At 40.1% G+C, this 26,024-nt stretch overlaps 2 protein-coding genes across 3 annotated transcripts in view; both read right to left on the reverse strand.

Annotated features, from left to right (window-relative positions):
* Positions 1 to 4,710, reverse strand: part of PRTG (protogenin) — a 79,934-nt gene extending 75,224 nt beyond the window's left edge. Inside the window, exons 1-2 of the mRNA XM_031055902.1 lie at positions 4,565 to 4,710; positions 1,602 to 1,693 (exon numbers count right to left, since the gene is read on the reverse strand). Of these exons, the coding sequence (XP_030911762.1) occupies positions 1,602 to 1,693; positions 4,565 to 4,710 (238 nt within the window). The remainder of the gene's footprint in view (positions 1 to 1,601; positions 1,694 to 4,564) is intronic.
* An 8,298-nt stretch (positions 4,711 to 13,008) lies between these two features.
* Positions 13,009 to 26,024, reverse strand: part of NEDD4 (NEDD4 E3 ubiquitin protein ligase) — a 50,637-nt gene continuing 37,621 nt past the window's right edge. For both annotated transcript variants that reach the window (XM_005419666.2, XM_014306476.2), the window contains 15 exons: positions 25,509 to 25,586; positions 25,196 to 25,250; positions 25,048 to 25,106; positions 24,137 to 24,202; positions 22,655 to 22,884; positions 21,982 to 22,103; positions 21,813 to 21,883; positions 20,259 to 20,354; positions 19,165 to 19,238; positions 18,949 to 19,009; positions 18,319 to 18,378; positions 18,115 to 18,222; positions 17,422 to 17,518; positions 14,876 to 14,948; positions 13,009 to 14,798 (listed from right to left, as the gene is read on the reverse strand). In XM_005419666.2, the coding sequence (XP_005419723.1) occupies positions 14,696 to 14,798; positions 14,876 to 14,948; positions 17,422 to 17,518; positions 18,115 to 18,222; positions 18,319 to 18,378; positions 18,949 to 19,009; positions 19,165 to 19,238; positions 20,259 to 20,354; positions 21,813 to 21,883; positions 21,982 to 22,103; positions 22,655 to 22,884; positions 24,137 to 24,202; positions 25,048 to 25,106; positions 25,196 to 25,250; positions 25,509 to 25,586 (1,353 nt within the window). In that variant the 3' untranslated portion in view covers positions 13,009 to 14,695. The remainder of the gene's footprint in view (positions 14,799 to 14,875; positions 14,949 to 17,421; positions 17,519 to 18,114; positions 18,223 to 18,318; positions 18,379 to 18,948; positions 19,010 to 19,164; positions 19,239 to 20,258; positions 20,355 to 21,812; positions 21,884 to 21,981; positions 22,104 to 22,654; positions 22,885 to 24,136; positions 24,203 to 25,047; positions 25,107 to 25,195; positions 25,251 to 25,508; positions 25,587 to 26,024) is intronic.

A 26,024-nucleotide genomic window follows, 5' to 3' on the forward strand; every position in this document is an offset into this window, starting at 1 on the left:
CCCCGGCACGCCGGGCTCCCCCGAACACCGCACGGCTCACCGGCGTGGCGAGCATCGGCAACACGTGCGCTGGACCTGGCGCGATGTTACCCAAGGGCTGTGCCAGAGCTCCCTGCCCACAGCACCGAACCAGTGCTGAGCACTGGACCCTGCACTTCCTGGCGCAGATGCTCAACTGCCCAGGTGTGCCAGAGCATCCTCACACCCAGATAAAACCAGCCTCTCACACAGGCGGACAAATGACTTGAGGATGGGCACTGATCAGAAATAAAAAGCCAATTTTGTTAGTAGTTCTCACTGAGCCCATCCTACAGCACCAATAAAACCACTTCCAGCAGGCCACGTGGGACAGCGCTGTGCTTTTGAGGATGAGCTGCCCTGTACTTACATCCTCAGAAAACAGCCTTAAGTTTACATCTGCCTCAAACTAGCTTGCAAAAATGCAACCTAAACAGAACACATGGCTTCAGAATTTATGCTATCAGCACCCCCTGGATAATGTGTAGGGGAGATACCATCAGATGCCGCCACTATCATTTAAGCTTTCAGTTCCACCCCTGATTTTACTCCATGCTTGCAGCCAGCGATTTGTAGTGTCTTTTTTTGTCTGTTCAGATTTTTAGTTTCTAAAGTTACCGTGTAGGAAGGCATCTTCTTACTCAGCAGATTTGCCCTATGTTTGCATTCATTGTGAGAGCTGCTGACTTCAGTGACAGGCAAGTTTTTACTGCTTTTTGTTCCTGCCAGCACTGCAAAGCTCACAGGGCTGAGAGCTGGCAGCCAAACCAGCCCCTTCTGCTGCATCATCACCAGGACTGGCTACAGCTTGAGTCAGTGACTCCTCTGAAAGTCTTCGGGAGAAAGTCAGAACTACTAAAATGTGATGTAAGCCACAGGTTGATCTACATCACCTTCCTCACTTGTCAAAAATACATAAGCAGAGTTTTCAGGGAAGATAATTAGGAAATATTTGCTTTACATGCAAATCACTTACCCAAAAAGCATCCAGACAGCTTCACTTTGCAGAGCAGAGCTGCACATGCACTGCTTTGGTGTCCAAATAGGACCAAATACAGCAACAGGATCCACATGACCAAATAGTTTTCAATTTTCCTCAGTGTTTTAATTTATCTAATCAGAAAAGTGTGAACTGTGAAAAAGAATCACAAGCAGTTTTGTTTATATTATTTTTTGACATTAAGGACTAAACATTCATTCTTTCTCATGGTAAACACACAACTTTCATCTGCATGCTAAACTCTGGTTCATCAGTATGACCTGCATTTGAGATTTACTAGAGGAGCTCAGCACACCTACATGAAAACCACAGTAGAGAATGCAATATCCAGTAACATTCTATGCCAGATGCCTCAGTCACTTGGTGGAGTGGCTGGAGCTGTCCCTGGGAGATGTAAGGTCATTTCCCTGCAGACCTTGGCACTGCTTCCTGCAGGCACAAGTAGGTGGCTGAGCTGTGCTGCCCAGCACTGGACACTTCCTTGCCCAATTCACCAGCCCTTTTTGAAGGAGGAGTTGGTCTAGCTGATCAGGGGACAAAATAAAAGCCAACAAAGAGATAGCAAGTTGTAGTCCTGTCCTACTTGCGGGCTGGTTTGCCTTATCTGTGTCATCTGTGCTCACTGCTGCGTTCTGCTGTGATGAGGAAAGTGCTTTACCATCTCCCCAAACTACACTGTGCCAACAGGAGATTTTGACTCATGAGATCAAATGCAATATTTGTCTTAAATGGCTTAACAAAGGAAGTGCCTCCCTCTGGAATGCTCCTTGTGCCTGTGTCTGGGCAGCTACAAACACCAATATTTTCATTTTCACATTTCTGTTTAACAAAATAAGTAATGCAATTCTTACTAGAGCTAAGCAGTTCAATAGCCAGATGAGTATAAACTCTCCCTCTTTAATTTGTCAGGATTAATTATTTTAACACATTTCCCAGTAATTAATTGGGTAAGAGATAGTGCAGACTTGTGATAACATATCTAAATTCATACATAACTGATAAACTCACTGAACCACAGTTTAAAGGCACTGCCAGTTGTAACTTTGTCACATACACTGTATTTGTAAATATGCAGCCAATGAACACAATTATCTACTTGGCCAACCATTTCAGAAGCATTATCTTGAGGAAGACAGAAAGGCAGTCCAGGAGCCCAAGATCTTGCAGCCAACATAAACAAAGCCATGCCTACTTTGCTGCAATTTTTCTTCTGTCACCAGCACAGATTTTTTTGCTTGACTCGAGCTGTATTTTTGGTGATCCAAACTTCCCCAGTTTTTGAAACTCTTCTTAATAAGAACTCTCTCTGAAGTGCTATTAACAGCTGGAACAACAGCATGCTGTCAAGGTTGCTGTCTGTAAATAACCTGATTTACCTTATGCTGCATTTCAGCCTCAGCCCTGGCCATCCTGATCTATATGCTTCCTGGAAAGAAAGATTTTAAAAATCAGATTGACTTGAACAGAACTGACTCAATGTTTTGCTCCATGGGTAGCTAGCAATACATCCAGGACTGCTGAACTGAGCTAGGGCTATAAAATCCAGAATTTTGGTACTATTATGAACCAAAGAGTGGGATTCTCCAAACATGAATGAAATCTCATTATTGTGATTTTTAAACGCTTTGTCTAAAGTGTTCCCAACATCTCCAGAAAGCAAACTGATAGCCAGGAGTCTTCCCTAGGATGGAATGTATCAGCCTCAGGAAAAGGAAAGAAGCTGGAAATTCACTAACTGGACCTTTGCAATGTGAACTCTGTATTTATGAGATCACTGCAGCCCCAAACCCAGGATGGAGAATGCAGTTCTTTCCACATTAGAATACAAGTTTTTCTGACATTAGAACATTTACACCTCCTTCAGCTTAAACCAGAAACAGTCCTGTTTATTCTGTGGTCAGTTTTGCACTGAGCATTTCACCCCTATCTGAGAAAATGAATAGCATCATGTTAGCTCTTTCATCCCTATGGTCTGGAAAAAGCTGTCACAGCAGCATGGATGGAGCTGGGTTCCCACACGCTGCTGCATCCCACCCGACCTAACAAGCTCAGAAATGGGAAAGTGGTTTTGCCCACATGATCTTTTCTCTTGTTTTGGCTTCATATGGTTGTGCTCTAACACTGCAATGTCATGGAACAGAAAAGGAGGGGAATGAGCACCTCTGGGTGGGAAACTAGAGGTGGGGAGAGTTATTTACAGCAGTTAAAAGTGTCCCCACTGGAATATGTCCATCACTATCCTCAATTAGCTGTAGCCCATAAGATGTGGGAGTGGGGTCCCAGAGCCCAAATCCATTTTTAAACAGACATATAATCATTATCCTGGTCCCCCACAGGCTCAGCCCTTCCCAGCTCCCAGTGCCAGGTCCCAGCTCATCCTCCAGCTCTGCTGGTGTCACTGCTGGTGTGGAGGAAGATGGAGCTGCAGGCATCACAGGATACCTGCAGCACAGGCAGCTGAGTGTGGCTGTAGCAGTACAGGAGCTGCAGCCCAGGGCAGGCTGGGAGCAGTGGTAATTGCCAGAAACCCATTAATTGCAGGGGAATTACTGCAATTTGCAGCAGCCAGCTCTGCCTTCAGACAGAGTCCCCACAGCCCAGCTAAGGGGCTGCCACAACACTGCACTCCTGGCAGGGTGTCATTAGCTCTTCTTCTCAGGGTAGCCCCTTTTGTCCTTACAGTTCTTGCTCTGAGTGTTTTTGATCTGGTGTCACTGTAGGCATCTTTAGACACTTGTTTCTCTTGCCAGACTCCTGACCCAATTACAACTGCATTCCCAGATTTTAAGTATGTTACACAAACTCTATTAAGACCCATCATAAAAATGTTTACTTTTGGCACATTTGGTCACTTAGTAGATTCTTGTTTCATTCTAAACCTGTGTACAGGTTTACCATCTCCATTGTTACCATCTCCATTGCCTTCTCAGCGAGATTCACTCCTTCCATGAGCAGATGAGCAAGGACACTTTGGGCTGAGCCCTTGGGATGCTAATGAACTTTCTCTCCAGGCAGCCTTCATGTACAGGAAAAGCACTCCTTGACAAAGGGATTTTAACACAGTTCTCATCTTGTCATAAAACAACTCCAAAGAGAAAGCAATAAAATTATTTGCTGTATTAGCATTTTTTTCCCCTTCCAGCCACCTTCCAGTGCTTCATTGGCCCAAATCAGTGGTGTACCTTTGCCAGATTGTTTCACAGTGCCCCAGAGGCAGCCTCCAAGTGTTTACCCCCACCCTTGAAGGCTCATCACACCAGAATGAAGAGGAACCCTGCCACGAATGTCAGCAGGAGATGGATGACATCCCACCATCTTCTCCCCTGTTGCCAGAGGTAACCACTGGCAGTTTGGAAGAGCAACCTCACAGGGATCTGGCAAAGTGCATTCCCTTGCACTCCCATGCCCATTTGCTGCTACTGGAAGGTGTGAAAAATACCTAAAATAGCAATTTTTGGTCAGTCAGCCTGCTGTTTCCTAGATGCAAGCCACCAGATCTTGTTGGTACCTTTAACAAACCACACAGCTACAGAGAAAGGGACATACCTGATCCCAGATGCGTTCTTGCCCTCACATACAGTGTAAAGACTTTCTGGTGTGGAGTTTGGATTTATTGCATCTCCAAGCTCTCTCTTCTGGCCTTCATGCCACAGCTGATGCTCCTCTGCTTCAGTGAATTTCTCTGAAGACATAACCTGCCAGAAAAGCCTTTCTGTTTTTCAGTAGAGCTTGTTTTTTCCTGGTTAATCTCCCTAACCTGGCTCTTAGGTGTAGAAACACCAAGGGTTGCAACATGGAGCAGAAGGTATGGCAATAGTGTGGGACAGCAGCTCAGATCAGCCAAACCACCATGAACATTTCCCAGGCCAGGGAGCCTGCACACTTCTGCCAGGCCACCTTGGGCTTCCAAACAAGGAGCTAAGCACCATTTATTTCCTCTGAGCTCAGGGGTGCTCAGCACTCCTGGGAAAAAAGTCCTCACCACTTGGCTGGCACGGGACCAAAGTGACAGCAGACTGGCAGCAGCAGCAGCTGGAATTTGCACACTGAAACACAGAATATTTTCATAAAGGGCTTAAGCATATGTAGAAATTGTGAGGCACAGGAATAGCCAGCAAGTGGAGACTCTCATTTTATGGGAGCTGTCCCATAAAATGCATTTGCAATGTATATATTTTTTAATTGGCTCAGTACAGTCTCCTCTCAACCCTTTCCCCAATATGGAAACAAACAAAATCCTGGAAATGCTGCAGTACTGTACTCTGATGCTATCTTCCATGAATCAGTGTTTAGGCACTGGGTCGATACAATAAGTATCAGACCAAGAATAACTCAACAGAAAGAAAATATCTCCTAGGTTACCCTTTTCTATGTTTCAATCTACAAAGGAATCTCTCAGAGGCAGCTTTTTGTTAGTCTGTCGTGCTTATCATGATAACCCACTGTTCTGCAGCTATTTGTTCAGCAACAGGCATGAAATATGGTCTCCTTTCATCCCTATATGTCACCTTCATTTTGCTGTTACAACAGGAAACAGGCAAATAATTTCTTCCTTTTTTTTGTCTATATGTTTACAACGATAAAACAAATATTAGAAATAAAATAAATGAAAAACAAGGCAAGTCAGAAGTTAGCTAGCACTTGGACACACTGCTGAATATACCGTGCTACAGACACCTATTTATTTTTGCTGTGAAAGATTGTCTTTCCTTTGTCTTTGCATTCTCAGCATGTTAACAACATGGTCTCTCCTCTTATCTACAATTTATCCCAAGGAACTATTAAAAAGAAGGATTGGGGGAGGCTTCCTGCTGCTCTTGTCCCATTTCATCTCCCAGAGACACAAGGAATTGCTGGTCAGGGAGAGGCCACTTGGCCAAAGCAGGCTGTGCCCCATGGGTTAAACTCGGTGCTGCCAGCGCTGCTCCCTCCAGCGCACGGCCCTGTCACGGGAGAGCGATCGCCTCTCAGGAGTGTGAAGATAAACAGATTTGAAGCCTTCAAGGCATGTTCCCACCACCTCCTCCCCCTCACATGCACACAGAGGCTCGGCCTGCAAATGCCCCTGTGCACAAGGAGGCTTTGGGGATGCAGACCGAGATGTTTTTGAAGGGCCACACAAAGCTGTGACTTGCACCAAAACGGCTCTGCTGAGAATTTGGCCTGACCCGCTAAAGGCAACACCCGGGTGCAAGGAGCGAGCTGAGGGGGGTGAACCCAGGGGAACCAAAAGCTGGGCATTGCAGGGGTGATTTCTTTTGATGCCCAAATTGCTGCCTCCATCAGCTGCAGTTGCTGGGATTTTATCTCAGCTTGGCTGCAGGAGTCACTTGGGGGCCTGTGGGGATCTCTCCTGGTTAAAGACTCTGGAAGAACTGTCTGGCCAGTGCTGGACAGGATATGAAGGCAGGAGACACAGCTGGATCACAGTGCCCTGCGTGGCCCAAGGGACTGGGGGGAAACAAAGCAGCCCACCCCAATTCCTCCTTCTCTTGCATTGTTAGTAACCTGGCTTAGGTCTCCAGCTGGTCTCTGCTCAGGCACAGCAGAGCAGGAGGAGATCAGGAGCTCTGCTGGAAGCACATCCCCAGGTGCCGCCAGTTTAATGCAATTCAGCACTTGCCACTCCAGCATAGGCACTGCCAGCTGCAAAGAGGTTGTGTGGCCAAGTGAGGAACCAAGAGAACTAATCCTGATAGAAATAACTTGAGGGGCAAATCATAACTTTTTTTGCTTTGTTTTGCTGGAATTAATTCCCTGGTTCAATTTAGTGTGTGGTATACACAGGTATGGCTGCATAATGTATCAGGAGAGCAACCAGCAGTTAAAGCTGCTCATAGTGTAACTGCTCCTAGTATAACTGTGCTGCTATCCAGTTATCTGTGCTGCTAATCATTAGCCCAGGATTATGTTTGCTAAATGCTAAATAACATTTTGCTGTTATTTGTGTTCAGACACCTCTGTAAGACCACAGAGGCCAGATGCTGGCACATGACAGAACTTGTATTGTTTAAATAATACACATATGGAATACATACCAAAATGTTCATGCTTAGTAACTAGGGGAAAAAAGTATGTGTGCCATGTGTGTGGGGCAGTTATGACAAGTTAGGGAGTTAAATTGGCCTAATGTGCTCACTGAGGACCAGGCCACTGCAAGTCACTAAGAGGAAGTTCCATCTGGAGCAGCTGGGGCTGTCCCACCCAGCCTCAGCAAGCTGCAGCACCCAAAGCACGATGCCTAACCAGAGCAAACCTTCAACACACAGACAGCAGCCCTCCAAATCCTACTGGCTTTTCAAACTCCTGCTGGCTTCAGTTGGAGCCTGCCCCGTTAACACCTCCAGTGCAGGACACCCCCAGTGACATCCTGGAGCCCACTCCCACCACGGCCCAGCTGCAGCCCCACACCAACTGACTGAGCTGCTTCAATTACATACAGCCTGATCAAAATTAATTCCTTTCTCCAGTGAGAGATCAACTGATCCAGCCTGTTTGCACCTTCAGAGTCAATTAAATAGCTGGACCTTTTCCAGTACAGAAAAGCATTTAAGTGACCGAGATGTTGTTCAAATTCAGGTCTATGTAAGCATGCAAAATTTCAACTTCACCTTATCTTGACAAAACTGTAGACATCTATATAAATGAAAATCTGTTCTTAGAAAAGCTTACAGTCAGATCTCAAATTCTCAGTGTGGAGAATAACAAAATTAATTAATTTGCAAAATAATAATTTTTAGCTACATATAACTAGAGCTCAATTATATTATATTGGATGAAGCAGCACCTCACATTTTGATAGCTAACCTTTAATTATACTAAGAAAAGCACTTATAACGATCTGATAAGCACAAAGAATTACTTTTTACTAACCTGTGAAATAATTATTCTGTGAGTTTTCAGCACAGGATGTCTCTACCAACTGGACTGAGAACCAAAATAGGAATGAACAGCCTCTCAGTCCCCTGGTTTTGGGCCCATTTCTGTAGGTCTGTATAGAAAGGCAGGCATTTATTTAAAACTCTGCATTACAGCAAGCAATAGTGCATGAACAACTAATTAGGCATAAATCTAGTAACGATGGACAACTAATTGCTGGAAAGCAATACATAGAATGGAGGAGCTCATGACTCCATCAAACACTTTCTGAAACTGAATTTATTATATAGTCATCATAACTAGAAAATAATGTGTTGTAGCTGTTCATCATAAATAAAATATATTCTCATTAACTAGAGCTTCAGCTAGAAAGTAATTTCTAATATCTTCTATAGAGAAATTCCTTTACTTAGGCAAAGGAAGAAAGCAGATTTTCCAGACAAAGGGATGGCATGGCATGGTCTGGCCTGGGTAACTTCTATTAAAGTGGCATAGTTTGTCATATCTGACAACTCACTGAAAAAAGTTATCACTAGTTAAGGGCCTGACCCTGCATTCCTTAAGTAGACAAAAATCCCTTTGAAGTCAATGAAGCATCCTGCTCAGATAACTATATCAGGCCTTGGCAATTAATGAAAACTTCTAATTTCTTAAGTAGATTATAAAAGGTTTTCCCTGAAAAGTAACTATTACATGTTACTCACAGCAACTCCTTCACAGTGTGGGTTTGCTTCCAGCAGCTCTTATAGTACAGGAACTGTTTTTCACTAACTAGGAATTACCAAAAGTCAAAACCACATTGTTTTCTGTTTGCATTGATCTGCCTTAAATGTTCTTCTCTAGCTGATGTCTAGTTGAAGGTTTTGACAGCTTTGCATTCAAAAGGTCAGTAAGCAGTCCTGAGGGTAATTTGATTTAAACCTTTAGCATTTTGCATACTCCCAAGCAGCAGTGCATAGAAGGAGGTGTATTCACAGCTTCTAAAAGGTCATACTTCCCAGCCCTCAAAACAAAAACCCAATCAGAAAAATTTCAGCTTGTAGAAAATATCAGTAAAGCTAACCATTATGAAAACATTTGCCATTGAATTAAACTCAAAATGGGTTAAGAAAAACAAATTGTAATGTATGTTTTTAGCCTTTGGTGTATTTCAACAGGAAGTTTTACATTCTGTCACATTTGGGAAAGCTGCCTTATCTGTCTTTCCTCAGGAGGCAGGCTCACTTACTTAATGTCTGTTTAGGTTTTCCAAGCCACTTGGCCTCCCCCTCCCCAAAATCCCAAGCCTCTCTCTGGGATGAGAACCTGAAACCTACAATGCAAAATTTGTTTGAAGTCTCATTAAGCAAGAAACCTCAAATTAAGGGCAGCTCAGCAAAACAAAACATTTTTCTACAGAATCACGTGGACAATAAACCAAGCATTACATGGAAGTTCTCCCTCATTATCCCCTTTGTGAGTTGTTTGTATTCTGATTAGCGTGCTAGTGATATATGTTCCACAGAGAAAAAGCAATTAAGTCTCCACTTCAAAGAAAAATGATTTAGTATAAGAGCACCAAAGCTTGTGCTTGCATCTCCTGCTGATTCTGTGATGCTGCAGAGCAAAATGGCAGCTGTTAAATGCTTAATTCCCATTTATAACCATGGAAGATGGTACATGTGGGTTGTCTTTTAAATGAATAGACATTTCAAAAACATGCTTCCAGGCCACCAGAGGTAGGGCTCCTTGGTGGTGCTCAGACTGCAGATAAATGAGCTCCTCTCAGTTCACATCGTAAGAACTGCAGAGTGAATCTTTTAATAGTTCATAAAAAAGGGGAGATATTAAAATAAACAAACTGCCTGATAAACAGGAAAATCTCATTGAAAAATAATATCATAAGACCCTATGTGAAGAAATCAAGTACCACAAAAAACAGAATGAGAAACAGAAACCACACATGAACAGACAGCATGAAATATAAGAGACAGAAGAATCTTGTCTCCTAAAAACTAGCATAATTTTTGACCCCACAAGAAATTAGTAAAATGAAGACACTATTTAAAAGTACACATATTCAGTTTTAAGTATTTCATATGTTTCAGCATGTTACCATTGCCACAATGCAATTCCCACCCTCGGGAATTGATGAGGATCGTGCATTTGGTAAGTAATGCTGAAATTGCACTGAAAAAAGTACACAAGGAAAAAAAAAAAGGAAACGTGTGCTGATCCAGGACACGTTCCACATTGAGAGTATGCCAGAGGCAGACATGGATTTCAAGGACATGTATGCAGATTTTTGTAAAGATGTCATCAATTAGTGAAATAGCACCAAACTGTGCTATGGATCTACAGAACAAATCAAATGTCAAGGCACTAGATAGCTTACAAAGTAAGTGTATGTATGAAAGAGTGAGGTTAGAGAAACAGGATAAAGAAGGAGTATTAGCAGTTTACACTCATGTATTTTGCCCAGGTTTTATGCATTGGTCCTAGTCTCTAACAAAAAAAAACCAAAAAACCAAACAACTTGTTTGATATGCTACAGATGTGATATTTTAATAGTAATTTAAAATAATTTAAGTCATGTGTTCTTCAAACTGCATAAGTGAAGACTCTTGCACTTTCTATAGAAATTATTGTTTTTCACTTTGAAGGGAAAAACCAACAACACCCACTGCCCCAAACATTCAAGTGAGTGTTGAATGTGTCTTGTTCATGCCTAAAGTCTCATTTCCCTACCACCACACTGCAGAGCAGTTACACAGACATTACCTTTAGAATAAAGGAGAAATTTTCAAGTTTCCACTGCAAGACTTTGTTGAGGTTGATCTATACACTTACCTTTTTTAGGCTAAATAAATTCCCTTCAAAAGCATCATAACTATTTATTCAGAAACACTCTTTGCTATATAACCGTAATAATTAACACACAAACAAACACCACCAGCAGCCTTATTAAACATGCAACAGGAATAGTTTAACTTCCTAGGGAAGTTCAGTCCCTGAAAAGTTTCCCAGAGACTTCACACCATCCTAACACATCTAACCCTGTGCCAGCAGCTCACATCCCTGCTGTGCCCCATCACCCAGTGAGCCCAGGGGGCCTGGCCCAGCCATCTCCAGTGCCCAGGGAGGTCCTGTGGCCACTTCCAGCCCAGCCAAGAGTCCAAATCCCAGGCAGAGCCTCCACTGGAGTCTCCAGGATCTAGAAAAGATTCCTGGAATCAGCACTGAGCTGCAGAAGCCACAGCCAACAGGAGAGAATTGTTTTGCTTACAGCCCTCCAGCTTGGAGCAGCTCAGAAAACTGCAACCACAAACTTCCCTGAATTTTCAGCGTGGCGTTTTTAAAGCTGAGAAAAGCAAAACTATTCCTGTTGCAGCCACCCTCTGCCTCCTGTTGTGCCCTAGAATGTACATTTTTCTCAAGATCTTTTTTATCTCTCAGTTTCTTCATAGATCAATATTTCTTAACCAGATCTGCACGAAGTCCCTTACCAAACATCAACCCTATATCCATTTTTCCCCCCATATTAGCTCTCACCTGCCTGAGAAACTCTTCTTCCCCACCCCTCACCTGGCACCTCAGCTGGGTGTTAAGAGCAATGAAATCAGTGGGACGGACCTGGTTTGCTGGCTCACAAGGAAGCAGCTGTTAACCTCTCCTCTGCAATGGCACATAAGGAAACTGCAGCTGGCATGCAGAACTGTGCTTCTGGTGAAAAAAATGGAGTTCACAGGAGCATCTCTGGAGTTTCCCTCCCCCCCCACCTCTGTGTATGTGCTTCAGGGAATACAGAGGTTGATGGGCAGAAAATGCAAGTGCAAAGGGACAGGTAGCAGATCCCAAGAGCATCTCCCTGGTTGCCCAAGACTGCACCCTTGTTTGGCTGTCCATGACCCCCTACAGAAGTTTCCCAGGTTGCTTCCCCTTGCACTGCCCTGCCCACAGTTGTGAGGGAATTTAGTCTCCCCTAAGAGCCAGGGTTTACAATTCCAGAATTCCTTGACAAGCTACCAAACCCACCCTGCTCCTTCCTCATGACAAACAGCAGCCTAGGGCAAGTCCTGACCAGGATGTTCCCACAAGGGTCTGCACCAGCCTGTTGTCCCTTCTGCAGCCCTCACTCCATCCAGCAATGAGCCATGTCTTTTACTCCTCTCCCTGGCTTTTCCTTGGCTGCTCTGTGTTCAGGCACACAAGGCAGGCCCCCTTCAGCCTGTGCCATCCTCCACAAAGGCTGCCCCACTCCCATCACCCTGTCCCAGAGGGTTGGAGCACCTCTCCTCTAAAGAAAGGCTGAGAGAATTGAGATTGTTCTGGAAGAGTGAACGTTTCAAGGTGACCTAGCTGTGGCCTTCCAATACCAAAAGGGAACTTACAGGATAGATGAGGCAAGACATGTAGTGACAGAGTTCAAATTGAAAGAGAGTAGGTTTTGATTAGATATTAGGAAAAACTTCTTTACTGTGAGGATGGTGAAGCACTGGCACAGGTTGCCCAGTGAAGCTGTGGCTGCCCCATCCCTGGAGGTGTTCAGAGCCAGGTTAGATGGGGCTTTAAGCAGCCTGGCTTGGTGGAAGGTGTCCCTGCCAATGGCAGGGGGTTGGAACTGGATGATCTTCAAGGTCCCCTCCCCACCTAGGCCATTCTATGATACTCACCACCACCATTAAGCACAAGCCGCCATCACCACTCCCCCACAAATTTAGTTTAAAGCCCACAGAAAGGACCTGCTGCTGGGCACTCCCTGCTGCTGAGGCAGGGTTTCAGGGCCCCTCTCCCACTACCCACCCAGCTGTGCACCTACCAGGAAGGTTCCCAGAGCAGGGAGGAGCCTGGCCCTGCCTCACCTGCTCAGTGGCCTCAGCATCTCTAGGCTGGCCATGCAATGAAGGCTGACAGTGACCCAGAGCTTCTAGAAAAACACGTGTGCTTTTGCAAGGCTGCACATCTCAGGAGCAGAACACCAGGAAACAGCACTGCTGCATCTTCACTGCTCTGCAAAAGCAGCAGCATGTTGTGGTGGAACTACTGCCGTGGCCTACCTAGGAGTACAAAAATTACTCAGTTCTTGCTATTTCAAGATTACCGATTTGCACTTCAAAGAACTCAATCACAACTTATTAGAATAAACTTTTATTTACTGCTCTCAGGATCCTTATTTTATACTTTAAAGTATGCAACAAAACCTGCTACATTCAAATCTATACAGATTTACTGATATATCATTCACGTTTTACAAAACTGCATATAGATTTGGGAAATTTGTATAAGTTACCTTTATTTACATGTAATACTCTCAGTCCTAATGACCTAGTCAAAGGATAAAACAAAGTGGGATTTTAAATATCCCTTAAGACCCATTAACATTTGTTACATAATTTACATATCTTCAGAGAGAGATGTGCTACACGTCCTTCTTGCATATTTATAGACTGTGACTAAACAGAAATTTGGTGGCCAAAGCTAGGTACTGTCATTTCCTCAGATCATACTGGTAATAAAATGTTAAAATTTGAGCAAGTCAGGTATACAAACCAATTTTTTTTTCTTTCAGAACCAACTTTGCTAATCATTTTAACCAGCACTTGCCCAAAAAAAAAAGTTAATATTAATACAAAAAAGACCCACATTTACAAAAAAAATCAAACTAATATTTATATATGACAAGTTGATCTACAATAAATTGCACATTGTTGGTTATGACTTTGGTTATACTGTGTTAACAAATTTGGTTTCTAGACTAACACTGGAGAAAAAAATATAAAAATGCAGCTGTAGAAACTAGCAACCTGTAAACATATCACAGAACCAAATTCTGCACCTGATCAATGTGCATAACCTCCATGCAGTTCAGGAGTTTGCACATAACAGACTGCTGAATTTGGCCCAGAAAACCCTGTAAACATGTTCTTTATTGTTATGTAGTGCAATACTGCAAGAATGGATAATAAAGGCCTCTAACTATCAGTAACGAAATACTGAGTGATATCCATACAAATTTCATTTTAAGATTGATTTGTTGCAAAAGGCTGAATTGAAAATATTATCATTCAACTACAAATTTATCCAAAAACGTGATGAACACTCAATAAACCAACATCAGTATACAAATTCAAACAAAAAATGGATATAATTTCTCATTAAAAGTCAGAATTATGCTGCTTATCTGTTTTGTATAAAAATCTTGGGTTTGTTACACTGTTTTAGCAAAAGCAAGTTAGAAACAGAAGTCTAACAAATGTAGCAAGTTGGTGTTCTGCAAACAAATGTTTTCCAATGTTTATCTAATATGCTGAATTATAAGGTGCTTTGGGCAGATCTGTTGCAAAGAGCCTGAAGCAGCACAAATTATGATATTGTAATACACAAAGTTTGTTGGCTTTTTTTGTTTGGCTGGGTTTTTTTTAAAACAGTTTAACAATTTCAGTTGCTCCTCTTGAAGCAGCAAATCAAATTTAAATCCTCTGCAAAGATTTCTTCACAGCTTTACTTCAGCAGTTTACTGCAGGACAGTCTCAAATATTGTACATGAGGCAACTGCTAAAAACATTTTAGTTTTTTACTTACTTGGCACTGGCTGATCCAATGTGTATATTGCATATATCAGCAAATACACAAAACTATGGAAATGACAAGATACATTTTCAAAAGTTAGTGATTTTTAATACTTAGTTATTTTACACACTATGAAGATTCAATAGCCATGTGACTAAATACAATGGTAGTCCCTGGAAAATTCAGATTTCTTTGTAAACCGTTAAAATGAAATTGCAGCACTGGACCAACATAATTTATGTCTGTATCTTAATCAACCCCATCAAAACCCTGAGTGTTTTCAATCGCTAGAAGAAGTTTATCCCATAAATCTTCAAACGAGTCATACGGAGGCAAATCCAAGCGATTAAAGCTGAAAAACAGATGAAAACTCTTAAGTATTTTATCACTTATACTAGAGGTCATAATTTATCTGAATTAAATACTCACCAGGTATGAGCTCTTGGCAGTTTTTCAGGGGTACCCCACTGTTCAACTGTGAACAATTGTGGTCCATTTGAACCTGAAGAAAAGAACCCATCAATTTTCACCCTATTATGAAATCCTTCTATAATCAGAGATACAAATGATGACATATTTTGGGGGTTTTGTAATCCAGGTCTGACATCTGAAGGAGCTATCTATATGAATAAAATACAGACTATAGAAATTAATAGTCAATAATCCCAATTTTCTTGTAGTTTAATTATTTCTTGCTATACCTCAGTTTCAAGAAACTTTTACATCTTAAGTGCAGAAGCCTAAGACCTAAATGTATTTGCATAGTAGCTGACATTGAAGTTTTTATACCTTTTATACTTTATACTTTTATAACAATTATAAAGTTTTATATTAAATTATAAAATAAGTTTTATTGTTATAAGTTTCTATACTTTTTTATACTTTTATAAATTTTGCATGTAAAAACTTAGACATGTTTATCACCATGTGCCAAGTTTTATAAGCTGGTAGAAAGTAGCCAATGCTCTGATGCAGCAACAAAAATAAAGTAACTGAGAACTTTTGGAAATATAGCAATCATATGTGTACTCCCACGATGTTCTTATGCACCTGACAGAACATTTTTTGGCTAGCAAAAACAGCCCCAGCTCCCTCTGTCCTTCAAGAACTGTCTTACAGCATCCTCAATTCTCACCAAGCAGATGCAAGGAGTATTTTACAACTGTTTCCTTAAGCTGGGAGAAGTCTGCAGTTAAAAAACGAGAAAGACAAAAGCTGCACTATGTCAGATCATGTCTGTTCCGGGCCCTGGAGCTCCAGCACGGCTGGGTTTGCTGCCGAGCTGGGAGCCCTGGAGTTTGAGGAGAGGAGCGCCCGGCGGTGCCACGAGAGGGAGATCTCGGCCAGGCAGCGGCTCCAGCGCTGCCGGCGGGCGGGGAAGGGAACGGCCCGGCAGCGGCAAAACACTGAAAAACCACGTACAGCTCTTTCAACACAAGGTACAGGAAATGTCATTGTTACCGGCGTTTAGTAAGGACAGCATGCTGACCACATTAAAGCAGAAATAACTGTAGGAGAAACAAACAAAGCACTGTGCAAGACAACTGCTGGTTGAATTTTTCATTAATGAGTGAGTGAATACAATTACAGAAAACTGCTCAAGCATATTCTAATCCCTGGGCAGAAAGAAGCCAAGAACTTCAGCAGTTTCTTTCCCTGTATGAATTCTTAGTTCTGTCTCTAGTAGTGTTCTTAGACAAATAAGCAGAGCTCCTGGGGTAGCAGAATTCTGACTGGGTTCCCCTGTGATGAGCAGGTGCTGTAACACCAGCAATGCCAAGGCTCAGGTGCAGCAGCAGACACATGGCTAAGCCTGCTGAGCACACTGCTCTTCCCACTGCAACTCACAACTCATTTACTGATGGAACAGAAAAAATAAACCAAGTATCTCAAGCTACGTTAGGGAAGGTATAGGTTGGATATTAGGAAAAAAATTTTCACCAAAAGAATAATAAAGTACTGGAATGCTCTTCCCAGGGAGGTGGTAGAATCACCACCTCTGGATGTGTTTAAAAAAAGACTGGACATGGCACTTGGTGCTATAGTCTAGTTGAGGTGTTAGGACATAGTTCAGACTCAGTGATTGTAGAGGTCTCTTCCAACCTCATTATTCTGTGATTTATGATGAAAATGAAGAGATGGAGAAATGGGAACACAAGATGGGTGGTTTTGTTCACAATCCTTTTGTTTTATAAACAAATTAATGTCCTGTTTATAAAATAAAGAAATGTTTAATCAAATTCAGTCACTTGCACAGCATCTCAAGCACTTTTAGCCTTAATAAAGTAGTCTATCAGAAAACATAATAGCTGATGGCAGCTGAGAACAGACCTCCCCTAAGCCAAGCATCCCCACCCTTTGTGGGCTGCTCTATCTGCCTGCCTGCAGTTTGCCTGCCCACAGTGGCTTTTCTGGCTTTGCTATTGAAATTTGCTCCCTGCTGTCCTCTGCTTGTCTCAGTCTCAGCATTGCAGGTTCAGTACTTTTCTTCTGACTTTATGTTTAACTCGTGACATTTCAGTGGTCCCCTTTGGAGTATATCCTTACAAACAACTGCATCTGTACAACCATGGCTTGTGAGCAGATAAAAGCAGTTGTGGAACTGAAGTTAACTGCTGATGCCAGCATGTCTTTGTAATCAGATCTTGGATAACTGAGAATTTTCTTCAAGCTCAATCATGTGTTAAACAGGGATTTTTGCAGCTCTTGAGAACTTTAAAAATCCACATTCATTTGAGAACTCCTATACATTTAAAAACTTCAAAACCAGAATTAAACCAATATGTTCCTATATAGAACATGGGAAAGGTGATGTAAGTACTCTTCTCTAACTTTGTTTCTTATAACTGCCAGTACATACTAAATTTTAAAACAAAATTTAAAAAAAATTTGACAATGCCTGAAGTCAAACATCAGGACAACGTTGGTATCGGGTTCTTTGTTACTTAATTGTGAAGATAATCTTAAGTACTCACCATACAGCTCAGCAAACCCATTCATGGGAACACGTGATGTGCCAGTAACAAACTGAAGTAATCTTATTCTCTTTTCAGAGTCCATCATTAAGACTGCCTATGTATGATAATGATTACAATTAAAGATTTACTTTTAAATTAAGGTTTTAAGCTAATAGACTTATGCAAAATATTATCTACCTCTAAATAATTATCTATGAAATATATATGGGGTTTTTTTTAGTGACACACACAGTCTAATTCATTGCCTATTGCTTAAAGCTATGAAGTCAACAATTTTTTAATGGCACTGTAACAAGAGCATGGTTACTGGCTTAGCAGGCTGTTAAAATGCTTCCCTTGAAGATTTGGCCCCCTACTTTCTTTGAAGTTTCTTATGTTATGAACTAGAAGCCAAATTCCTGTAATTTATTAAACAGAAGAGTTTAACACCTCTTTAGTGTAACCATGCCAGGAAAACCTACACAAATATTTTTAACCCCAGTCAGACAGGGATATTTTTGAAAAAGCAATCATCAGTATTGCATTTACATTCTTACCATGCATCTCACCTTTAGTTTTCTTATTTTCTCAGGAATTTTAATGGTCAGATAATATTTACCTAACCTTTTAATGAATCGAACTATAAACTAGCAGAAAGGCAGCAGCTTTTGAACACATTTTCAAGAAGAAAATATTAGAACTTCACGATACCTTCCAGAACCACTGTATTACTTGATGGTTTATGTTGTAGCCATTTTTGTATTTTGTGTGTAGTTTCCAATCAGCCACGTCCACATCTCCCAATCCACACATTAATAACTACACAGATAAAAAAACCAAACAAACAACACCAAAGTTTAAGTCAGTAAACTAAAGTTTCAACATAATTTGTTCTCTTTTCCATGATACACCTACCTCTAGCTCATTTTCATCAAAAATTTTAATCAGATCCTGTGGTATTAGTTCAAAAAAGCCCTAAAAAAGATGAGGGAAATTTGTAAAAATCAAGGCAACATTATTTTAGTTTTTAGTCACGAAGAAGGATATTGAGAGGCTTTGGTAAACACAGCCAAAGCAATATATCAAAGACAGATGTTTGGACACCAGTAGTCCTCAGTTTCATTACTGTACTTTTAATTAATTTCTCACATCTTTACTGTGCAACACTGAGTGATAAGTATGGAAGTCTGAATATCATCTATGTAATACAATTGGTACAAAAAAGGGTAAATTGCCTAGTTTAAATCAAACTCATATAATTAAATTAAGTTTAATTTCTGCAGAGGTCTTTAAATAGCTTGCTCTGCAGCTAAAGCTGTCAGTCAGGACTGAGAAATAAGCAAATTTTTCAAGATGAATTAAACACCTCAGTTAAAACATACCCAAATATTTTTAACTCTGAAATAATTCAAAGCTGACACTACAAACAGTATCACTGTCTTTTCTAATACTTTAAACAAAATTATTAGTCAGTCTTCAGGGTGTCCAAAAAATATCAGATGCAACAAACTCTTAGAAGAATTCATTTTGTAATTAGAACTGTACCTCTTTAAAGGCTGTCATTTGTTTCTGTACTCGGCTCACAAATCTCCACTGAATTACAAGACTGCAAAAAAATAAAAACCCAAACAAAACCACATTTAAAATAAAAGTGATTTATATACAAAGCAACAACTTCCTTTTATAAATAAAGCTAACACAGAGCCCCTGTGCTAGAGGGCAATCCAGTGAGGTACATTGCACACAGCAGCCACTACTCACTGAATGTAGTCTCTCTTGTTCTTGTTGGTGACAACTATTTCTGATCCACCACTTTTCAGTTCATGTTGATGGGTCTAAATGCAATGCACAGAACAGGTCTTAAACAAGGTGAATATATAACAGAATTCCTATGTTAATATTAGATAATTCATGCAACTCTTGAAGACTGCAGAATTTGAGAACTATGAGAAACAGATCCAGTCACACAGGTCACCTAATAAACAGAATGTGGTATATTTTTTTAAAAAAAGATGTATTATTAAGGGGTGCAATGGGAAACCTCCTTTTCTGACCTGCTACAGCACACCACCCAAGACTGCACACTGGTTCACAGAAAGGCACACTTCTCTAACTCCACATTCCATGACCCAGCCCTCATTCCAAATCTCAAGGAAAAACAATTACAGAAACCACTTCAGCAATCATCCCAGCAAGTGAATCAATATACATCTCTGTTACAAAGTGACTTATAATACTAGAACCTCAGAAGACAAATATCTATTTTCAGTTATCACTGATGTACATTTTCATTGTTTCTTCTCAGGATCACTGCTGTTACACAAGACCATGAAGGTTATTATCCTTAGATCTAGCTGGCAACTGCAATTTGGAAGTTTTACTCAAGACCTGTGGTATTTCTATATGACTTATCTTAAACAGCTTTGTATGCAATAACAAACTTGTTTATTCTATAGGTTTCTAGTACATCTTAAGAGAAAGGAAACATGTTGTTATCTCCCAGCAATTCCAGCATTTTCCAAAGGAACTCATCCTTTCCAGCCAATCACATAAACCCAACCTCTACTCCAGATCAAATCATGGACTATGGATATCTTAGTCTTGGTTGCCATCACAGCAATAGCTACATTTCAATGCAAGTAGTATTCAACAAAAAAGCACAAGCAATTTTTTTAAGTTCTGCTCATTTCCAAGTCCTTTATCACACCAGGCTGAAATGCACTCACCACGTGAGTGGAAAGAGTTGAGGGAGTGAAGGGGTTTTCTTAACACCATACACATAAAATCCCCTAATTCCACAGGTCAAGTATTTTCTTCCATGTTTTTTCTACTCCACATTACATGAACATACTAACCTGACCAAAAAGTTCTTCATCAACTATGAATCTGAGGTCCAGTTCTGTTGGATCATTTTCAAGAATCCATCTCAGAGAATTGTAATATTCACTATCCTAAGAGAAAATTACAAAAGAGTAAATGCTAAATAAAGTAGCCACCCTATAAACTGCAAGAGGTTCCATGACAGCCCAGTGAACACTTCTGCCTAGGGTAATCCTATACTGGATACAGAGACACTGCAGTTGTACAAAGCTCTGAAGACCTTTAAAACCTGATTGCTCAGCAATCTATGTAAATGTCTCCAATAGCAAAATGGTGGTAAGATGGTATAGCACTATCTGAAGTGCTATAATTTGAACTCTTCTCTTGTCTCTCACCCTCTATTTATCTTCTTTTTATTGTCAGGCATTACTACAAAGAACCTTAGGAAATGAAACTTAAGATAAAGCCAACCACACATTGGCTCCATCCAAAGCAGTGCGATCAGGAGGTCGAGGGAGGTGATTCTGTCCCTCTACTCAGCTGTGCCCAGCTCTGGGCCCCCAGCATAAGGATATGGAGCTGCTGCAGCAAGTCCAGAGGAGGCCACCAAGATGCTGTGAGGGCTGGAGCACCTCTGCTCTGGAGACAGGCTGGGAGAGCTGGGTGTGCTCAGCCTGGAGAAGGAAGGCTCCAGGAGACCTTCCAGCACCAATACAGGAGCCATAGAACAGATGGTGAGGGACCTTCTATGAGGGAGTGTAGTGACAGGATGAGGAGGGCAGATTTTGCTTGGATATTAAGAAATTCTTCCCTGTGAGTATGGTGAGTCACTTCCACAGGCTGCCCCATCCCTGGAAGTGTCCAAGGCCAGGCTGGACAGGGCTTGGTGCCACACCCTTCTAGTGGAAGGTGTCCCTGCCTTGCAACCCAAACCATTCCATCATTCTAGAGCACCAAACAAAACAAAATCAAAACAAAAAAAATCAGGACACATCTATAAATCTATTACTCAGAAACAGATAGTAACTGCCTGCTGTAATCTTAAAGGGCAGCAAAACCAGTAACAGATTCAAAAGATAGAATAAAAATCACTTTGTCCATGAGCATTCTAGATAAGAGCCATTATCAGGGAACCAACCAAACAAGAAAAGTCTAAGGGATGTGTTTTCCTCTAAAAATATGTAACATTACTCAACTATTTTCAGTCCCTGAAATTATTAATTTTTATAATGAAAGAAAGAAACTAATTTAAAAAACAGGTTAAGATAAATCCTGAAAATATTTATATTCTATTTTAACAATCTCAGTGTCTAAAACATTTTAAGAAAACATCACAGAAAGTTTAGGTTCTAGTTTCCAACACAGCTTAACTGACTTGAACCTGAGCCTAGGTCTTTGATTTTCATTGGAAGTTTTAATTCCTATACAACTTATGGACTTATAAAAGATGTAGGCTAAGATATCTTTGAATTGTGAATTTTCAACCTTCAAAATGTAGATTATAGATATATAGGTATTATATATAGATATATACATAAAAATTATACATTAACATTAAATTTGTCAACATGATAAAGCAAATTACATACCACAGACTCCATATCATGTAGTGTTATTGGTTTTTGGAGCATCATCTTGTAAAAAGGACGAATAAAAAAGGCTTTAAAGAAGAAGAAATAAATTTAACAGATATAACTTAAGACTCAAAACACATGCAATATTAATCTGAATATCACATTACATAAGATAAATACTAACCATCCAAAAGTTTACCGTGGTAAACAGCCATTCCAGCCACACGACCTATAAACTTGAAATAAGAGAGATGATCTTCATTGCAAAGCCCAGAGTTCGGATTGATCTGCAGAGTATAGTTATCTCTGAAGAGTTGAAGGAAGGAACAGGGAAGAGAAAGAAAAACAAAGATGTTGTACTATTGGACCAGTCTCACATGTGAAGATCTGAAAGACATCACTTATTAAATCAGCTACTGCTTTTCATGATGATATCTAATATTAAACAATACATAATAGAAGACTATTAGCATATCAGAAACAACCACCAGGAACTACCTCAGTAAGTTGGAGATAAACCAAAGAGAAGGGATTAACTCCCATTCATTTTAAAGCAAGGTAACATTCTCTGCATTATGGTTACACAGTGCCTCTTCTGTATGCAGGAGATGGTTGCAAGCACGTGCTTGTCCATGCAAAAATGCCGTGGCTTATGTTAGACTGCTGTACAAAAACCTCACAATATTGTTTCCACATTACTCTTCTGGCAAGCAACCGGGTGCAGATTGTTGCAGTTATTATCAATTAAACCCTCTGGTACATTTGCAAGGGCAGCAGGAACCCCATTTTTAAAGAAGGTACAAGAAATACAATTTCTTTTCCTAAGTTTTCACATCTTCCAGAGTGGTATTACTTACGTAGCTGAATATTCAAACAATCCATAATAAGGATTAAACATTTCTTTAGAGAGAAGGAAGAACCATTCCCTGGCAACTCCTCCATAGTCTAAACCTTTTTCACCATCAAATTCAATCCAAAGTCTTGCTTTAAGGAAATCTGCTCTCTTTACAGCTATGATTCTTCTGTAAGAATCTTCAAGGATTGTTGTGCGATGAATTTTCATTTCAAACCTATTTGGAATATCACTCTAAAAAAGAGAAACATGAAAATAAAGAATAAGGAAAATAAAGAAACAAAACCCAACATCTTAAGAGTTTTGCAGAATATGCAAATTCTGAAAATAGACCAAGAGAACACAGAAATTATTTCCTTACATAGCTTGGAAATATAACAGAGTATGATTGAAAAGAGGCTCCATTTATCTACAATTCAACTAGCAAAGAAAATTTCAGATGCTAACTTCTATTTCATGCTAAGAAAATACAGTTAAAGTTCTCACTAGTAACAGCATATGGGCAGTTGCTCTGCATGCAGCAAGTGTCTTCTGACACTGGACATCTATCATATTACACACTTGATTAAAAACAGCTCACAGTTGACACATAAAATTATCTGGAACCATTTTACCTGACTTATTTCACCTTCTAGTTCAATATTCTATGAGCCTAGGCATCCTGTTCTCTTACTTGAGACAAAATCTACAGTTGTATTTAATTCTTAAACTACCACAATTGTATTGTGTGGCTGAGCTCTCTATCTCAGACTAAGATACTGACACTTGAAGGAATGTCAATCTTGTTTTACTAGGACACAAAAAACAAGGTGCATGTATAATTGTGTGCGACTTACATGCAGCTCAAAGTGCACAGGCAGACTTGGCAGGTAGGTGAAGCATGGATCTAAACCCAAAGGTTATTCTATATATAAAATACCTCCCAAGGATGTAAAATTTGATTGAACTTGTGCAGACTCATTGTTATCTAGCTGTCCAGATGCTATTTACAGTCTTTTATGCTACATGTTATAAATATACCTGGCACTGCCACTTCAAACTAGAGTTTGGAAACAAGATCCATAAACTTCAGATTTTAAGGCTGTAACAATTTATTGCAGTCATCCAACCTGATCGTGACAACAGCAGAGATTTCTACATAGACAGACTAAAATCTATTCTGAGAACTTTCCATATTCTGACTTTCAAAAACTATTCCATGTTTGATCAGTGATTTCCAAACTTTTCTGTTGTCAGTCTTACTTTCAGGGTCATGACATTGTAACCTTTGAGAATTTCTACTTTTTAAATTAGATTGCTTACAGTCTTCATCAGCGCATAAAATCACAAACCCTGCTGCTAGAGCAAATGCTAATTGTTATGAAGTTAGTGCTTCACAAATGTATTTGTGATCAGACAGTAAATTTACCTTCCCTGTAAACTTGCTTTCCCTTGTTTAGGGGCCTAAGTTTCATAACGTTCTGCTGGATTCCTACTGATTACTGACCTGTTTCTTCAATTTCTTTCTGAAGAATTCATACTTCCGCTTATAGTCCCTGGAGTAAGGCACAGCCTTTGGGGGAAAAAAAAAAGGAAAAAAGTCTTGTGTGTCTTGTGAAACACAGACAAGCCATTTAAATTCTGAGATAACAGGAATACATGTTTTACTGAGTGCCAGGGGAAACTTCCAAATTTATAAACACCAGGAATGAAAAGCACTTCTCTGCTCAGATCAGATCCACAGAATTCATGCTGTACTTCCCTATTAGCTGATGGAACTGCCTGAGATCCCTGAGTGGCCCAGATCAAAGTGACCAAAATGCCTTTGGTGACGTCCATTTCCCTGCTGGATCATGAGAGACCTGGCTACAAACACCTCTATTTTCCATGGACAGGGAAGGTTGTTTACATATGCAGGCTATTAATAAACACAGATATCAGCTGAACACTAAAACCCATCTATAATTATAATGCAAACCATCTTTGCAATTAGTTCTGGTAATTTCACACTTCAGATTAAGTATTGAGGCTGGATAATTATTTTCCAGTTGAAAATCAATTTAATTCCTCTTGAAGCCCTTTTTTTTAATTTTTTCTTCTTTTTTTCTCAAATTTACTTCATGAATTGAGCTAGTGTGGACAAGAAATAAGATTTCCTTACACATTTCAAAGTCCTCACTCCAGTCTATAAGGAAACTTTCTTACTACCATGGGAACTGCTTTTCCTTTCTGGCATTTAAAGACCATTTCCCTAGAAAGCTCTCTGAACAGTTTTTAAAAAGAAATAAAATAAAAATGCTTTGTTCAGACACCCTGGAAGTTTCACTTTCTAGACTAACTGATAAATAACAAGAGTTTATTTCGATTCTATTAACAGTATTTCTGAAGAAAATGAAAATCTACATTAGGAAAGCTTACTGGTCCAGTTATTGCCACATTCTGCAGTCGAGGATCCTCCCATTGTGTTCTTTTTGTATCTGCAAGAAAATTTTTAATTAGTTCCATTAATTCAAATAATGGTCACAAATAAAATGATGAGTAGGGAAGAATACTACATTGTACATACTGTGGTTTATGAAGAATATTCTTCCATCTGTGTGAGTTCTCTCTTCCCACCCTGGCTGTAAAAAGACAACACTTTTATTACACTTTTTAATTACATTTTTATTATAAATTTCTGATCATATAGTGTGCATAGAACTCAACATGATCTGTAGTTGTGGGCATTCCTCTCCCATCTACTGCCAGCACTGAAATTCAAACCAGTATTTTTGAAGGAAGAAAGCAGGCAGCATTTTCTCATGTGCAAATTTCAATAATGCTAACTTAAATAGTTAAATTGTTTCATCTGCAAAACAAGTATAAAATGGTTTACTTACTGGTAATGGGCCCAGGTCAACTGGATCTAGGGAAGTCTTTCTCCTTGGATGAGCAGAAATTTTCAGTCTTGGATCTTCCTTTGAAAAGAAAACAAGCAGCATGTTAAAATCCTTTTGCTGTTTTGTTTTGCTTTTAATTTTTGTTTTGTTTTTATTAATGATTTTGTCAAGAATATGCCTAGTACTAATTAGGTAATGGCTGCATATTCTGCAGCCAGAGGAATCCTTGTGAATTCTCAGTCCTCCAGTAATTTACAATCATCTTCTAGTAACCTCTCGCTTCATTTTATTTACATATATAGAAACATAAATCCCTCATTCAATTCAGTTTTTGTGTAATTGAGTTGAATTACTCTTTCCACATGATTTCTGACAAACTTTATACTTTTTGGGTTTGGTGGGGTTTTTTGTTGTCTGGTTGACAGGTTGAGGTTTTTTGTGGGAGCTAGGGTGAAGGTGGTTGTGTTATATGAGTTCTTTTCATCTACCTGGAGAAAAAAATACCCAATTTAAATC

This window comes from Geospiza fortis, unplaced genomic scaffold (genome assembly GCF_000277835.1).
Source record: "Geospiza fortis unplaced genomic scaffold, GeoFor_1.0 scaffold171, whole genome shotgun sequence".
NCBI lineage: Eukaryota > Metazoa > Chordata > Aves > Passeriformes > Thraupidae > Geospiza > Geospiza fortis.